The 18118-nt window shown below is 49.3% G+C and overlaps 1 protein-coding gene across 9 annotated transcripts in view; it reads right to left on the reverse strand.

Moving 5' to 3' along the window:
* The window catches only part of Hdac4 (histone deacetylase 4), a 242546-nt gene that overhangs the window by 41965 nt on the left and 182463 nt on the right, over window positions 1-18118 (reverse strand). For 7 of the 9 annotated variants that reach the window (XM_029480595.2, XM_029480601.2, XM_029480630.2 and 4 more), the window contains 6 exons: window positions 15955-16067; window positions 13055-13171; window positions 12772-12967; window positions 10423-10661; window positions 4049-4303; window positions 1333-1519 (listed from right to left, as the gene is read on the reverse strand). In XM_029480595.2, the coding sequence (XP_029336455.1) occupies window positions 1333-1519; window positions 4049-4303; window positions 10423-10661; window positions 12772-12967; window positions 13055-13171; window positions 15955-16067 (1107 nt within the window). The remainder of the gene's footprint in view (window positions 1-1332; window positions 1520-4048; window positions 4304-10422; window positions 10662-12771; window positions 12968-13054; window positions 13172-15954; window positions 16068-18118) is intronic. The other 2 variants (XM_029480609.2, XM_021173302.3) reach the window with 1 other exon arrangement.

The raw sequence follows: 18118 nt of genomic DNA on the forward strand, positions 1-18118 counted from the left end.
GGTGGCCTCTGCGCTACACTGACTTAGGAATGGCAGGTGTTGGTCCTTCAAGGCCTGCCTGCCTAGTCACTGCCCAGGCTCTGCAGCAAGCAGGTGGGCACTGTCCAAGGTACCAGGTGGTCCGGGTCTGAATGGGTTTTGTGGCTTCCCAATTTAGAGCAGCTCAACTTGGTGGTGGGGGGGTGCAGTTGGGGGAGGGTGAGAGGTGGCATGTACCCGCTTACTCAAGATGTATACAAGAATACAAAGAGAACTGGACCTCTTATGTGAGATGCATATGCAGCCGTGAATCAAGCAAGTGCATGAACACAGCCTATAGCTTTGGACTGTAGAACTGAGCCAGCCGCACAAACAGAAAGGTCTCTTCTGACCAGCCTCAGAGAACACTATGAGCTATAGCACTGAGCACTGTTTGCATGTAAGCTGCCACCGAGGTTATCATTGCAGAGTTTCCCTTATCTGAGCTGCAGTCCTTTAAGGACATGCAGAGGTGCAATTTTATTGACTGTTTGTTTGATTGATTGATTAGGTAATTTTGAGATATTACTACTGAAACTTTTCCCTAAAATAGGAAGTTTCCTTCTAAGAAAAGAACATGACTATAGTTGCAATGTTCTTCAAGAAGACGCGACACTTTATAAGACCTATGAAGGATTTATGTCATTTCCCTTCATTTCATTACAAAGAAATAGTAAATCAACAATACAAAGAACCATCCTAGCTTCTTTGCTTGCCACCACAGGGAACTCTTGGAAGGGGTGGTGTGGCCATCTTGGGAAGATAATCTCTGTCCCTGCAGCTGTGGTCTACACTCTCTGTTGAGCTCACCCTAGACCTCTGGACCTTTAAGGAGCAAACTAAAGTGGCACTGAGACACTACATCCAGTCCACAGGGCAGGTGCAATGCCAGAGGGGAGAGAGGTCCAGAGTCTGCTCTACTCCAGCAGAGTTTCCACTAACCATTGTACAGGGTGTCACAGAGCCTCCTGGCAATGCTGATGTCCTAGGCTTGGTATAGGAGAATATATGCAGAAGATAAAGCTGCTATTGCTGCTGATCAAGAATGAAGGCTGGGTAGCCCCATGCTGGCACACAGGTGGGAATGCTTTCTTCAGGGGAAAGAGAAGGTGGTTTTCTGAGTTTTTGGCTAGCCCCAGAATAAGAGGACCATGGTGTCCCCCATGACTGAGTGGTTCTCAGGCCTGGCATGGGGCTGGCTGCTTGTCTCTGGACAGCTGCAGGCTGTTCCCTTAACCTCTCATTAGTGGCTTCCTCCACAGTCCCCCTCCCCCACATCCTATCCCCTACTCCAAGCAAGAGGTCATGAGTTACCTGTGGTGAACCTTGGCTTCGTGGGGGGCTCCTGGACCGACATGGGGAAGGTGGCAGATGCTGGGGAGGACTGTGCCCGAGACAGAGGTCTGTGGCTGCCAAACGATACAGGGATACCAGCAGCCTCCATAGATGCCTGGTAGTTTCTTAACTGGTGGATCCTCTGCTGCTCCAGTAGGAGGGCTTGCTGCAGGGCAGGAAAGAGGGCCATTAGTACAGACCATTTCCCATCAGTCAGAGACACTTATTACATAGTCTCCCCTAGCCACTGACAGGCCTCTCTGCCATGGGACAACTAACCATGGATGCATGCCTCCTAACCATGTGCCATGACCTGAGTGGGATCATAGAGGAGAAGGCATTTGACATACAAGCCCCATGTAAAAGGATGAGGGGAATTGCCATCTCAAAGGCCTACAGGGAGATATGGTCCAGGTGGGGCTTCGTAAGAGTTCTCTGAAGAGATGGTGAGCAGTAGTAGAGGGGCTGGTAATGGTCAGGAGTCAGGTCCTTGGCTGGGAGAACCATTCTGGCCAGCGTGAGAATGGGACAGTGAGTGTACACTGCCATCCCTCTCTCCACAGGTTCTTCTGGCAATGAAAGGGTGACTAATCTGTGGACCAAACTTGGCAGAAAAGCAAAGACAGGCACAGAAGGGCCAGCTCTATATTATCTACTGTGTTCCTACCCTGGCCTCTCACCATCTCGTATTCTCATGCTAGAAAGGACAGAACTATGGGAGAAATGAAGGGACATGCTACTAAGAGCTCAGGTGCCCAGGGCAAGGACATACTGTGGGGGAGGTAGAATCTGGGTAGGTGTCTGAGAAGTATGGGGTCACCACCCAGGGGATAGGGATGTAGACCCTGATAAGGAATCTGGGGACTGGCAGAGGTGTAAGTTCTCATGGGAAGTAAGCCAGCTCAGAAGAGTGAGGCAAAGAGGAGATTTCCAAGATTGGCCTGGCCAGAGGCAGTAGTGAACACTTCCTAGGGCCTGAGAGAGCTGAAAAGGGAAGCCATGTTATCCCATGCCACTGCTACATATTAAAAAGGCAATCTAACTCCAGCCCACACCCACAAACTTCATCCCAAGTCCTATTTGGTGAACAGATCTTATGGAAAATGCTCACCCCTGAGAAACACAGCAAACTCTGAGCTGTGAGCAGAGGAGAGGAACTTTTTGCAGGCAGGAGGGGAACTGCAGACACTAGGACACAGTAGGGAGGCAGAGCACATCCAGTAGGAGGGCCGTGAACATCCAGGCCGAAGCAGAAGGCTCAGAGCCTCCCCAGCTTGCATCTCCATGGGGCCCAGGCTGGCTCTGAGTGATATTCCCTCTGTGCATTCCCACAAACTGTTCTGTGCCTGTGATCCCCATGAAAGAGCTTTATTGATTGTTCTCCAGAGAACACAGGAAGTTAGGACTCCTAAGGACTGTCTCATGCTTGGAGCATCTGGTGTCTATAAGACATCAGTACCGAAAGCAGCTACTGAAATACTCTGCCATACATCTGTATGGTAACAGAATACTGGGTTTCAACAATGGCAAGTAGGTATTGGCTTCCTGAGAGGGTCTACTCCAGACATGACAAACACACCCATGTCCCTTTGAGTCTCTTAGCCTGAGGGAGTGGACAGTTATGGCCACAAGCTATTCCAAGTGCGTGGCTCACAAGACTGATGGCATTTGTCACCCTCTGTGAATTCTACTATACTGTAAAGAGCAGTGGTTATGTGTGAGGACAGAATATGAAGCCTATTCCCAATGGAGATATTCAGGAGAAGCTAAGCCATCCTCATGGTGTGGCTGCTATCCAGCTGTTCCAGGAACCATATGAGAATGAAAGTCAACAGGTGCTTGCTGGAGGAACCCTGATGCTCTGGACTAACCAAGTGCTACCGAGAAGCAGAAGCTAAATCTAGAGTGTCATTGGACTGAGGAGGGGCGTGGCTAGGAGAATCCAGCAAGCAGGACATACCTCTGAGCCTACACCTTAGAACAGTACCCAGGTACTGCTTCTTGGGAATACAACTCTGGATCCCCTAGCTCACCTGTTTCTCCTGAGACAAAAGCAGCTTCTCTGGGGGTTCCCTGGCTTCTAATCTAGGGCTTTCTAGACAAGTGTCAGTTTTTCACTGGAAATTACCAGTCAGTCTCTGGCAGTCTGTTACTGTTACTGCACCCTGAAGCTCACTGTCTGCTCTGGACTGGAAGGATGGTTACTACAACAGCAGCACCCAGGGTCCCAGTCTCATCAGACCTTGACTCCTTTTTTTGTTGTTTGTTTTTGAGACATGGTCTCACTATGTAGCCTTGGTGGGCCTGGAACCCACTGTAGACCAGGCTAGCCTTGAACTCACAGAGATCTGCTTGACTTCGTCTCTAGTCCTGGATTAAAGTCATGCACCATCACACCCCTCTCCTTTCTGATTAACACCCAACTCCCCTGCTCTGCTCTAGTTCTAGTGGTTATGCTGAATCTCACCAACACTTGTTTTGGGGTTACAAGCTACAGCCTCCTATACCAGAGGAAAAGTGCAGGCTGGATGACTGAGAAGTCCATGCACACCTTCCGAGGGCAGGTGTCCAATCCTCGTGTACCTGAGAGTGTACAACAAAGCCAGCCCACCTCTCATGAAGGCAGTAAACAGTGAGTGTATGACTCAGAGGCCAGGAGAAGCTGAGGGGCAGCTGCCTGCTGGCCATCCCACACCTGTCTGAAGAGCAGCTCCTGCTCAGTGGCTGGGCGCTGGCTGGGCTCGGTCTCTCGCGTGGCCTCCGCTTCTTCCTCCTCACTCTCAATGGGCTCCTGCTTCACCTGTACACCAGCCAGGGAGGGCTCCTTCTGCCCAGGCAGCCGATCTAGGTAGGGCTCATCCAGCAAGGCCTGGTGCTCACGGAGCTCCTCCTCTGTCTCCTCTGGGTGGCTCTCAGGCTGCCGAGGTGGCTCACTAGGTTTGGAGATTATCTGCAATTCGGAGGAGACAAAGGAAGTCAGGATAGTCATGAAGAAGCTCCTCTGCTTTTGTATGATCCAGGGCCAGCAAGTACTATTTACCCAGACAGCATGGGCCCTAGCATTATCTGAGACACACAGGAAATGATGCTCAGGACTAAGGTAATGTGACCTGTAGACAGACGTAGGTACTCAGTGCTCATACAGTGTTTCTGTGTGCCAGGTAGGAAAACTAAGGTTGCAAGTGTCAGCTCACTGTGCAGAGGTGAGTAAAGGTAAGCTCGAGAGAGGCCACAGATGTTGTGAGTAACATCCTCCTCAGACGCCACCTAGCAGAACATACTGTGGCTGGAGAAGAGCAACAGAAGCAGATGTGAGGACACTGTGGCAAGAACCCAGTACAGACTTGGGAGGGTCCAGAAGAAGTTCTCAGAAGCTGCCTCTCTGGAAGCTTAGGGAAGTCTCAAATAGAAAGGATCTTTGGGATATACCATCAGTCTGTGGGGGACAGTACTGGTGGTGCCAAGCTCCCCAGCTAATTTTTATGAAGCTATCACATGGCTAGATTTCCCCAGTTATGTTTTGAAAGCCTAACCTGCTCAGGGGATCTCATTCCTAAAACCTCAAGACACGAAGCAGAGAGGAGGAAGCCAGGGAGACACTGACCACAGGGCACTGCTTCTTACCAGATTGATGAGCTCTGTGGGACACGGGATGCTGATGGTGGCACTTGTCCTGTATCTTAAGCATGCTGAGTATGAACATGCATACAATGGGGTGGCTGAGTGAAGTCCTAGACATATGAACCGGCATGGCTGAAGTTGTCATATTGTACATATGTAGATCAGCACACTGCACACTGTAGACAGCCTCAATAAAGCTAGGTGAATTGAGCTCATAACACCTTAGTGAGCTGTCAAGCCTCTCCCCAGCTGATTGCAAAGACTAGGTAGGCAGGCTTCATAAAAAATGCAGTTAAGTATTTGCTCCCCTTCATGGTTTGTGATGTGCTAATGGCACCTTATTCCTGGGTATCCCAAACTCCTAACTCTGATTTTGGGTAGGGGAAGGGCAACTGACACCATTCTGGCAAGCACCAGGGGCAGTCTAACTGGTAACAGAATGAGGTGAACTGGGTGTCTGATGTCAGGTTTGCTGAGACAGGGCCCTTTAGGTCAGGGCTATGGCAGGGATGGAAGTGACAGAGTATCTTTAGATGACATAGAGGAAATTCCCTGGGGAAGCTGGTTTCACCTGCTAGGGAGTTATAGCAGAGGGACAGCCAGGACCCAAGAGGAAAGATGGGGCTGGGAACAACCTAGGGCCTCTGGAACAGGCTATCATTGCCCAGGAGCTCATAGGTGTAAAAGAGGTGGCAACAGGGCTATGGATGCAGAAGACAGACCACGGGGCTCAGAACATGGCAGAAGGCTCAAAGAACTTCCTTTAGACTCTGGGTAGAGAATGGCAGGTCAGGACCAGGGGTGGCTACCTTCAGGAGGCATAAGTAGAGGTAGAAAGGCGGGCCTAGAAGGATAGGTGCTCAAGCAGTCAGAGCACGACGGAGGCCCTCTCTTCCTCCCTTCCTCTGTCTGTCTGTCTGTCTGTCTCTGTCTTTCCCCGTCTCTCTCTGTCTGTCTCAGTCTCTTATCTGTCTCTCTCTCTGTCTGTCTCTCTGTCTCACACACACACAGAGGAGTGGGTCAAGAAAGGCAGAAAGGTATTACCACTGTATGGCTGACCTGCCCAAGGTGACTCAGCTCTAAGAGGTTACAAGTGCCCAGGGATAGTGGCCCATTATGGACCTGAACTCAGGTCCCTCCCTACTCTAGCTAGGGTGGCACTCAGAAAACAAAGCAACTGTTCAAAGTAGGCCATGACAGGTAGAGGCTGTCATAGGAAGGATGCAGGGTGTCTTCTGAGAGGAGGAGGCAGTGTAAGTGTGCTGTGGGCAGACAAGCTCCATTCCTAACATGCTTATTATTCAACACTGGAGAAAGATGTCAGAAGAGCATGCATGCCATTCACCTCTCATCTACAGCTTGGCTAAAGGAGAAACAGACAGAGGAGCCTTTCCTCCCAATACCTTTATGTGAACAGCTGAGCCTCATGATGCTCACAACAACAGTATCTATCTTATGGCCCCACAGGTATCCACTAACAACTTCTGTGATCCTTTCTGGCTTGAACACATCCTGTTTTCTGTTTGGTGTCATGTCTCTTCAGTGTCCTTGTACCACCTATGGCTCTGAGTACCTTCTATTTTTCTTAAGGTTACAGTTCAAAGTATCCCTCTGGACAATATTCAACTTTCCTAAAGGCTGGAGTCTGCCTAGTTAATCTAGGCAGGAATCCTGAAAGTGACACGTAAGGGAAAGCAATGTCCCCTTAGAACCCTGGGCTCCTGTTAGCTGGCCTGTCACTTCAGTGTAGACTGTCCATGGCTGAGGAGGGTACCTCTGGGGAAGTTTGGGGGGTGGGAGGGAGTGCTCAAACTAGTACATGGTTGTGGCTTCGCCTAGCTGTGCCTGATGCTGGGGAGGCCCAGGCTTCCCTGTTTTCTCTCCAAGTTGGGTATGGTTTGCTGATGGTATGAGAGCTCACTGATGCTACACAGGCAGGGCTGCAGCTTTGGCATGATATAGGCAGGCAGAAACTCCAGATGGGGAGCAGGGAGCAGGGAACAGGGAGGCTCTCATGGGGCCACAGCTTGGCTAGGCCTCCCTCTAGAGGATGTCTATCAGGGATGCTGCCATGGCAACAAGGGCCACTGAGAGCCCTGTCAATGATGCAGAACAGGCCATGGCCTGCAGTGGCTGGGCCACTCTGCTCAGTACTGACGCAGGTGCTGGTGCAACTAGACTTCATGAGCTATAGTCACAAACAGGAGTCTCTGTCGCCTTTGAACTTATCTTTGCTTCTTTGTGGCCACAGAGATGGGATTTTCAAGCAGAGCTGGCTTAGGGAAGCAAACCTGGCCTCAGGCAATATAACAAGAGAGGCCAGTAGGGAGGCAAGCAGAAGCTTGCCAACATGTCAGTTCCTGTTGTCCAGAGGCCTCTTGACATCAGGACCGTGTTTTATCAAGGGATGAACACACACACACACTACCATATCCAGAACACGGGATTAAAACATCAGACTAGAGTTCAGTGCCAGAACCCCACTGGCAAGCACAAGGTATTTAAAACTATTGGATGCTCATAGTAAATCACCCATAGCAGTCCAAGTTCTCATATATAAAAGAGAGTGAGGCTCTGTGAGGCCAACGCTTGGCCTCCACAAAGAGCAAGTGATCTCGTAGACCCACCACTGCTGCAAGAACTGCTTTCAGCTATGGGGAAGATGTTCTGGGTATAATTTCTGACTTTTCAAAACAAGGCTGTGGTGAGGTGGGTCTGGAGGTAGAAGTAAAAAAGGGTGCTTCCCTGTCAGGATGGGCACTACACTGCTGCCCTCAGTAGCCTTCTTTCCCTGGGCGATTTCTCCCCTAGCATGCTTTTATGAAGTACATTAATGTGGACACAGCACTCATGTCAGGAGCTGACACTCAGTTGGGTACACTGGCTACCATTCCAATCCCAAGAAACCCAGAGGAGAGCCAGTTCAGAAGCCCTGTTTTGTCCCTTGGAAAAATGGCAACAGTCACAAATGACTGCTGAAAACACACTGCTAGGATGAGTAATTAACTTCTGTCACATCTTTGGAGCATTGGCACTTTAAGATCGAGGCTGAATGCACAGTGGGTAGGGAGCCCAGCCGTGGTCCCCACTGGGTCAAGCAGGAAGTGGATGGCCCTCAGGTGTGAGTCTCTCACAGAGCAGGGCAGGAACACTGGTGCCAGGCAGCACAGAGAACATCACTGTCTTCCCAGGAAAACATTGTATAAACGTTTCAATCAACTGTCATTTGCTATCACAAATCAATCACGTTAACAAACCCCAGTGAGATTACCCAGCTTCTAAAGTCATCTTCAAGAATGTGCCACATGAGAATGGGTGTTTCCTGTCTTCAAACCTCCTACCACACCACTCAGGTAGTGACACAGTGAAATTAATAAGCCTAGGCTGGCATTAGAGGGATGGATATGAAAGTGCTTTGACACCTGGGAGTACAGACACTTGGCAGGAACCTGTCTCGCCCCCAGCAAATGCCTTTCTGTGTAAATGATGGGATGTCTGGAGCCCCCAATTTCTAAGATGCTCAGAACGTTGGGCATGAGGGATGTGGGCTGAGGGACTGATATCACTGTGCATGACAGGCAGGAGAGGCCTGGCTGAGCCTGCGCTGGGTATGTGGTCTGCAGCAACTTCCTTGGGAAACCAACTTGATCCTGGCCCTCTCAGCTTGCAGCAGAGATTAAGGTGGGGATGGATGTGGACGGGAGACACTGACTCACTGTGGGGCTCAGCAGGCCCCTTTGGATTGGAAACAGTGCCACTCTGAGCATGCACTCAACTTCCATGACAGTCTCTCATCCCTGATCCTTTCCACCTCCATAGGGAAGCCACAGAAAGCAAAGGACCAGTGATGGCATGCCTTCATCTCAGTCTTTTCTCACTTTTAGTGTCCTGTGGTTAATCAACATCTAAAAATATTAAATAGAAAGTTCTAGAAATAGATAAGTCCCGAGTTTTCAGCTGCACACTGTTCTGCTCAGCATCATGAAGCCACTCTCTCCCGCCTAGGACAGGCACCCATCCTCATGCACATGCTGGATGGGCTGCTCTCCTAAGCCAGGGAGGAGCCACCTTCATTCTCTGCTTGACTGTTGTTCACAGGGTGCTTCCCTGCCAGTTTCAGGAACCGACTGAGTGTCCTGGATTGTATCCCATCCCAGGTAGGGAGAATAAATTAAACCCATAAGCCCTAAAATTCACATCTTTAAACTGAACAGTTCAGTAGTTTACAGACCTGCATAACCATCTCTATAACCTAACTTGGGAACATTTTCATTGCTCCTAAACATAAATGTTACACCCACAGACAGCTGTTTCCATTTCCCTACAAGTTGCAGCACTTGACAATCACTGACTTAATTCATGTCTCTAAGGCAGTGGTTCTCAACCTGTGGGCCACATCCTTTTGAGGATCGAATGACCCTTTCATCACAGGGGTTGAATATTACATATCCTGTGTATCATATATTTACATTAAGATTTGTAAGAGTAGCAACGTGACAGTTATGGTTGGGTGTCACTGTAACACAAGGAGCTGTATTAGAGGGTCACAGCATCAGGAAGGTTGAGAAGCCCTGCTCCAAGGCCTATGCTGGTCACTTCCTGTGAGTGAAACATAGCAGGAGGTGATCGTGATTGTCTTACTTCCCTGACAGCCATGTTTTTGGAGCCTCTATATGCTGCATGACCCCATGACAACGGTGGGTGTGTTCTGTCACCTGTCACCACAGGATAAACCCTGGAGATGCTCCATCCACAGGTTGGCTGCTATGAGCAGTACAGAAGAGGATTGTGGACAGGTTTCTGTGAGACATTTCCATTTCTCTTGGAGAAAAGCTGTTGGGCTGTTTGCAGAACTGTCACTGAGCTGATATGGAAGGTATCTGACTCACAAACCTGAAGGGGACACACTAAACTCTGTCCCTGCTCGCCAGCAGCACAGTACTAACTTTTCCTGTAGATGGGGCTGAGAGACTCTGACAATCTGACAGTACACAGACCTCTCCAGGCTGGCCTGCTTCCAAGCTGCTTTTGATGGTATAACTCCCACATTTAAACAGTTACAGGTGCCAGGTGACTTGAAAAATATGCTTCAGGGACTTGATGCCACTGTGAAGTTGTAGGCCTTTGGTGAGAGTCTGCTTAAAGATCTACTTGGCAAATGACTTAAGAAAGTCCCTAAAAGAACTGGCTATGTGGATTCTCACACAAGGATGCAGAGGCCTCTTGCAAGGATGCGGCCCACTGCTTACAGGTGCAGATGGGCTGTGAGGAAGGCTCCACACAACAGCACACCTCCCTAGGCTCCCCACCATGCACCAGAGCATGTGCTCTGTTTTCTCCCTTCCCCATTTTGGCCACTTATGGTCAGAAGGGGCTGAGGGAGGACAGCAAGGAGCACACCATCTGGCTGCAGGTGACTAGCTCTAGAAGGCAACAGGACAGACCCACCTTGCTGAGGTGCAGCTGCTGCTGCTGGAACTGTTGCTTGTGCTTCTCCAGGAACTGCTGGTGCTGCTGCTGGATCACCAGGTGCTGCAGGGCCTGTGCGTTCTGCGGCAGGGGTGCTGACTGCGTGCGCCCCAGAGGGCGGTGCTGCCGCAGCTTGTGAATGGATGGGGACACCCTGTCCGCACCAACCAGGGACTGTGAGTGGAGGGGCAGCGCCCCCAGGCCTGAAAGATACCAGTCTGAAGATAATATGGAGGAAAAAAAAAACAGCAGAGGGGAAAAGGAAGAAGAGAGGGGAGAGATGCTGTTGAGTAACCAGTGGAGAAAATAACATGCCTGCCAGCCCAGGCACCTATGACACGTCTGCAAACAGGCTCGATTCCAGCTAGAGGCTGTAAGCCTGGAGCTTGGGCTTTAGCAGGGCAGAGAAAGTAAAGTTACCTGGAGATCCCATTGATGCAGTTTCTCTAGGAGCTCACCAAGGAGCACTCCAGAAAGTATGGCAACAGCCTAGCATCAGCTTGCCACACCTCCAATAGACACTTCCAGAGGATGGCTCTTCTAGCTCATGCACATCCCCAAAATACCAGAAAGAAGAACAGTTTGTGGCTGACTCAGGGCCGAAACTCAGGGCAAACTGACACCCAGGCACTGTCAAGACCTTGACTTTCAGTGGATTCTACCACAGGAGATTTTGTATCAAATACACAGTGGCACTGGGAGAGGAAAGGAGGGCTGCACAGGGAAGGAATCAGATCTTCCCTAGAGGCATGACAGCGGGGTTGCAGAGAGAGCAGGCCAGTGCAGTGACAGCACAGCATGCAGATGGTGCAGGGCAGCAGTGGCTGCAGGACAGACAGACAGTTCAGAGAAGTGGAAGGACTCAGAGAAGAATGTGTGCTTCACACACTTCCCTTGGTCAGTCTGCCCGGGAGGAGGGCTGTGGTGCAAGGCTGGGGTCTCTGCTAAGAGCTGACCCATTTGTCAGTGGTGTTGTGTTTAGGTCGTGCTGAGATGACAGCCATGGCCATGTTAAGTAGTGGGATGCTACCCTACTACTTTGGCTTGAATGTTCACAGCTCTGGGCTCTACACATAGTATTACTCTAGACAATGGGGAACGTGGGCCTCTCTGGACCACTGTGGCTGAGCAGAGGAAATCCTGTTCAGGAGGCTCCTTTCCCAGCAAGAGCAGCATTAGAAGGGGTGCTGGGAAGACAGGATGGAGTGCTGGGGGAGAGTCACAAACACAGTCCTGACATCCTAGCACTTAGGAGACTGAGGCAGGAGAGTCAGAGTTTGAGGCCAGCAAGATTTAATATCAAAACAGCAACAGAGGATTAAATAAATACAATAAAGAGACAAACCAAAACCAAAACCCAGCTAACCCCAAAGGAAAACCTCAACCAGGAGATCAGCACCGACCGGGCTGCTGGGTGTCAGATGCTGCCTACGGGAACTGAGTCTTTTCACTTTGTCACTCTGTGCTAGCATCTCATTCACAGATGAAAAGATGAAGCCCATGGTCCCTGGCTTCCAAGAGAACAGACAGGAAGGGGCCTGAGTGTAGGGAGCGGTCCATGGTCACTGAGACACTGCTCTCCAGAGCTGGAGGAGGGTGTCCCAGCAGACCAAGTGCTGTTCCTGTCCAGATCACTGACTTGGGAGAGCCAAGGGCATACTAGGGACAAAAAGCACAAGACAGGAAACCAATACCAAGCCCTACAGACCAACTCACCCCAGTAGGTGGGAACTCTAACACACCAACCAGAGGCTGGCCTAGGGGAACACTGGAACATGGACAACGCCAGTTCTAGGATTGCTCTGGCTGCGATTCTGAGTGAAGCAACAGGTGTGAAGAAGTCACCCACTGACCTAAGGATGGTGTAGAGAGCTGGGCCAAGTCACCAATAGGGAGGGTTCTGTGTCTCATGAGAAACATTCCACATGCCATCATTTCTGAAACAGTCCCTCCAAAGTGTGGTAACTGGGTAAATGTCACGAGTTTACTTTGTCTCGAACTTGTATTTTTCTAATTGCAATCACCCTCAAGCTGAGAAATCAACGGTCACTTCTGCACTTCATGCACTTGCTTCATCGAGCTGTAGGGAAACCTATCAGTGGGAAAGCAGGAGGCTAAACAGAGGGCCACTGGCACTGACTGGTACTCCTTGGTCATCTTTCTAAGCAGGACACAGTTTTTTGCCACAGCTAAGGTAGCTATCACATTACAGAGAGCCATAGAGTTTCTACTGTTGTATGGGCTCAGTTGTTCTTTCCAGCCTTCATTAAAAGTTACAGGAGGCCAAGGAAACTGCGAACGCCACAGAGATCTCGTTGTGGTTCTTACCTGTGACAAGGGGTGTCTGGGTGGGTGGCTGCTCCAGCAGGACCATGTGCTGCAGGAGGGGGTTGTGAGCTGCTGCACCGTCCCGCTCCAGGGGCGAGGTGCTCAGGTACGGGGTGAGGTGGGTCCCAGGGAACAAGATCCGCTGCTGGAGAGCTGGGAGAGCAAGCCTCTCAGCATCCTGCTGGCCTGCCGCACCCTGAAAGGCAGAACCAGTAAACTCAGGCTGTGGGAACTGGAGTAGACAACCACCCCGTGCCACACAGACCCACAGAGGCCAACTTACAGCAGCAGGGCCAGTGGCAGGAAGTCCCAAGGTGATGTTGGGTAAGGATGGTGACGTGTAGAGAGGAAGTGGGGCGACTGAGCCTTCTCGGGTCACAAGTCTGTGTGCCAAGCTCGTCTGTAGACAGAAGACACTGTGACCGTCAGAATCGACTACAAACATTCCAATACAAGCAGCATACCCAGGGCTGCAAGCGCACTTACAGCATGAGGTGCTGATGTGTGGTTGCCTGGTGCAAAACAAACTGTGCAGACTGTGGCCTCCAGCGCAGGGAAGACCACAGCATGCCACCAGTACTGAATCAGGGCTCCCATTCCTGAGTTTTCCCCTCCTAATGGGCTCCTGCTACCTTGTTTGTTTTTATTCAATCTGCCTACTTACCATAAAGCTATGGGTAGGATATTTAGAACAACGCATCTGAAAATATTTTTGTAGTTAGAATTTTTCCAAGAATGACATCAAAGCAGAAAGCAAGGAGAAAGTTAATGGTGAGGAGGAAAAACCCTGTTCTTATAAAGGTAGATGATGACAGGAATCTGCAATGCACAGGAAAAACAAAGACTGGAATATAAAGAACTTGTCAATCATAGACCAATTAAAATGAGAGCAGAACTCAATAAAGGCAATGACAAAAGCACCCATTTTAAGGGAAATGAAAAAATGCTCAACTTTTATCAGTGACTGAAAAACATATTTACCAAGTCATCAAACTGACAGATTTTGTAAAAGCTCAGAAAAGCTGAACCAAGTGGTCATGGGATTATAAACTGCTGTCCTTTTCTGCAGACTGATTTCACAGTCTGTGTTTGGAAGCCTTAAAGGCTGTGTTGCTCTTGACTGTGAGGCTCCACTCTGAATGCAGTGGGAAGAAACAGCCCTAAGGAAATGGCTCCCAAGCACATGAAGTCAGCCACAGGGTCATTTAAGCAGTCTGATGGCAGCAGCAATATATGGCTTCTACCTTGCTGCAAGTCATAGTTAAAAGAACACAGGGACTTGTACGTATCAACACACAGAGGTCAGGAACTGCCCTGATAATCATGCTAGCTGTTATTTCTGTTTATTAGTGGTTATCATTCTGTCATTACTGGCGTTATTTCTAAGGTCAGTGTTAGAGCTAGAGCTACATTTAGGGTAGGTTTGTCATTAGAGTTAGTGTTCTTCTTGGGGTTGGAGCAGAGGTAGTAGGCTTAGGGTTACTATTGATGGCAGAGCTAGGGTTAGGATTAGGTTACAGCTTGGTATAAAATTAGTGTAGGAGCTTCCTGGAAGTGTTGGGGCTCCTCAGTGAACCTGGACCAGTGGTCAGACATTGCATACTCTGCAGGAGTGTGAGCATGTGCAGTTTGTAATAAGAGGTGTGTTAGCTACCAGCACTTCAGAGAGGCTTTTGGGACACTGCTGGGGTTCCCCAGGGACCCTACCATGAATAGCTAACACAAGAGCAGCCCTCAGGCACAAGTTCATCCAATTCTAGAATGTGAAATTCAAAAGGTATGTCCACATGTGACCCAGTACTCAAACATCAGTTCTGCCTGTGACAATGATTGTCTGAGAAATGCCAGTAACCTTACTGATCTTGGGGACACTCTGGATGCTTTATTGATTTGTGGCAGTTCAATTTGCATTTTTGGGCTTTATAAAGATGAACACACAACTTAGAACCACAACAGTGATGCTCCACCCAAATGAGGAGCTGTTATACATCTAAATGCCCACATCACATAGGTATCTGGGCCCACGACCAACAAGAGGGAAGCACAGTTAACATCCCAGGGCAGGAAACAGCTCTCTGGTTGTACTCTGAGGCTAATTACAGGTAGGTTTCAGCTGTAAAAGCTTAGTCCTGCAGAAGGACTGTTAAAACTTGCAACAACCGAAGAAAGTGCTAGGCTGGAAGGTTAAAGAACACCAATGATGAGAAAAATGTAAGTATAAAGTAAAAGGAACAAAGCACAATGGAGTGAACGTCACTTCTTGCAGTGACTCTCATTTCTAACTTTCCAGACATAAAGGGGTTAGAAACCTGACAGGAAGAAAGCACTGTGCCTGTGTATCTCCACCTGAGCCTATCAGCTCTTTGGAAGGGCAAGACTTATTTCTCAATGCTAAAGAAGGAACTCAGTCAGTATATTACTAATCAGGTTCCTGAAAGCTGAGAGACAGCAGCTCCCAAGAAGTTTCCTGCTCACTGCGCTCACACACAGCAGATAACAATACTGCCTCAATCCAAGGAGCTGTTTCTGGGTGTTGTGCCACATCCTGGCTGGTAGCAGCAACACCATTGGGGCAGTCTGAGTTCTCCTGTGTTTCCTTCACAGCCTGGTCAGAGCTCATCTTCCCTATCTACAGGGGAAATTGGAGAGCAGCCTCCTCTGCTGCTGCTGCTGCATCCTGGGCCAGGCATGTTGCTCAGGGATGCTTGTGGAGTGAGGGGAAGTATGTAGTGAGTGTGATGGGACGTACTGTTCTGGAGTCATGTTGGACCTGTCTTCTCTTTTCCGCTCCTTTCTCCCACATTAGTGTCCACCAGTAACATTCACTTCCCTAACCCTTGATTCTTGGCTGTTATAATCTGTGTATCTCTCAAATGTCCTTTTCACTACACAACCGCTCTCACATGCCTGTTGCTTGCCCCATGTGCCTTAACGCACAGTGTGTATGATGATATCTGCTTCTGTGACACACTTGGAGAAAGAGCAAGAAAAAGGCAGGTTGAAAGCTCCCAAATATTATGGGATCTGAGGTCCTCATGTTTCAGAGGACCATGATGAGGACAATAGGGAATGACACGTGGAAGGCCCTTCCCAGAGTACTCCTATGTTTTGGTCTTCACTGGACTGTCAGGCACAAGGCAGGTATGTGGGGTGCTTGGCCTATAAGAGTCTGTGCTGACCTACCTCAGCTGGAGCGCTGGGCACGGTGGGTGTGATGCCATTCTCAGTGCTGACGTTGCCAGAGCTGCTATTTGGAGAGCTGGGACCGGAGCCAGGGGCGCTGCTGCATGCAGAGTCTGTAGATGAGAGAGAGCAGTTGAGGATGGGCATTGGGTAGACACAGAGAGCCCTACTGCCTCCCGGGGTTTTTGCCTGCTAGCTTGATACCAGTGTTTCAATGCAGGGATGGTAACACCATGCCTTCAGTCTCAGCTTTGCTGCTGACCTCCCATGAGCCTCCTAATGATGAAGCTCTGTGGATGCACGGTTGATCCTTTCAGGGTGTGCATGTTACCTGTTCACAGTTCTTTTCCATTTCAAGATAGTTTGAAATATCAGAAGCTCTTAAACACTTATTTATATTTGAACAAAAGACAAGTGAATACAAAGGTGCAGTGGATTTTTTGTTGGTTTTTTTTTTTTTTAACTTCGAAAGGTCAAATTCATTGTGTCTGTAAAAACAAGTTTGAACTAAAGCAACCTATGGTAACTGCTCAGTTTACATGCAACCCACTTACTTTACTATGAGCTAACTAGCATTCAGGAAACAGGCAGTGGCTTCTGCAGCTTACAAATGTGATTTGAAATATTAACATTTGAATGTGTTGGGCTTGACCCTGATTAGTGGGCTGGGCACACAGTTCCTTACACCCATGGGCTGGCGGCAGCTATCTCCTATCACACAGCCTGGGTGGCACCTCTCTACGTTCAGGGGCAGATGCTGAGCTTTTGAAGTCTGGCTCAGGAGCGTTTTGACAATGGCATTACCTGGTTAACACTTCACAAACACACACATTAACTACTTTCTGAAATAGTCCAGGTAGTAGCAACAGCACTCTGAGATAAAACTCTAGCCCTAACCCTGGACACAGTGGGCCACTGAAGGGGTTCAAGGACACCCTTGCTTAACAGAGCAAAGCCACTCATGCACCCAGCTAACAGGGCTCCTCAGCTGCAGAGCTGATTCAGAACATTGTCTGTAAGTATAGCCCTGCAAGACAGAGGATGGGAGGATGGAGGACTGGAGCAAACAAGCTTGCAGCGCTTCAGAGAGCGCAGGGCTTGCCTCTGAGTTGTGATGAGGCATCATTTCACAGCACTCACTGACCAGGAAGCTGTGCCCAGGGCATTGCCTGCCCTGCACAGAAGAACGCCAAGGCAAAGACAACCTGACATCTATCCTGGCAGATGAAGAAGGCTTGGTCCTCTGTGGACTGCGTCACTCACCAGTCCCCCGAGGCCACTTCTCATTCTCTAGTAGCTGCCTACACCCTACCTCTCCACTCTAGAAGCCTGTATCCAATGCTTGCACATACCCTGCCAGACACTGACCATGAGCACAGGATCCATCCCTCTCTTCCAAATGCCAACTAGGTTACTACACAGGTGAAATTGCATTTCGCTGAATTTTGCCAGCGGGGAGCTCCAGATCCTACTGGAGTGAAGAGGCATTTCCATTATACTTCTTGTACACATGCACTTTGCTCAGAGTCCACGCTCTGCTCTTGAAGTCACACTGCCAACAGCAGCTACCATGTCCTACCTTGGACTACGCTCTCTGCTGCTGCAGCCTGTCTTTGCACAGCAGAAGCAAGCAAGTCCTCCTTAGACACAAACTCCTGGTAAGTATGCAGATAAACACTCTTACCTACATGCTGCACTGTGCGGCAAGAGAAATGGGGCTATGAGTTATAGGTTTTCACTTTAAACAAACTATATTTTAGATTCATTCTGTTTCTAGGAATCTGGTCTATGGAAATGCACACAATCATGGCCTTCTGTTATTTGCATTAGCAAAAGAGGATGTCAGAAAGTACCTGCAACAGTTATTTTGGTTTTTTTGTTTGTTTTTTGTTTTGTTTGGTTTGGTTTTTTTGAGACAGGGTTTCTCTGTGTAGCCCTGGCTGTCCTGGAACTCTGTAGACCAGGATGGCCTTGAACTCAGAAATCCTCCTGCCTCTGCCTCCCGAGTGCTAGGGTTAAAGGCATGCGCCTGAGGAAGATAGGCGGTTGTACAGTAAGAGGCCCATCCTCAACTGTGGTGTGAACACATCACATACTGGTAAGGATGACAGGAAGCAGACTGAGTGTGAACCTTGACTCCATGTGGCACAGGTTCCTCTTCATG

Source organism: Mus caroli, unplaced genomic scaffold (assembly GCF_978045245.1).
Source record: "Mus caroli unplaced genomic scaffold, Mus_caroli_1 scaffold_1, whole genome shotgun sequence".
NCBI lineage: Eukaryota > Metazoa > Chordata > Mammalia > Rodentia > Muridae > Mus > Mus caroli.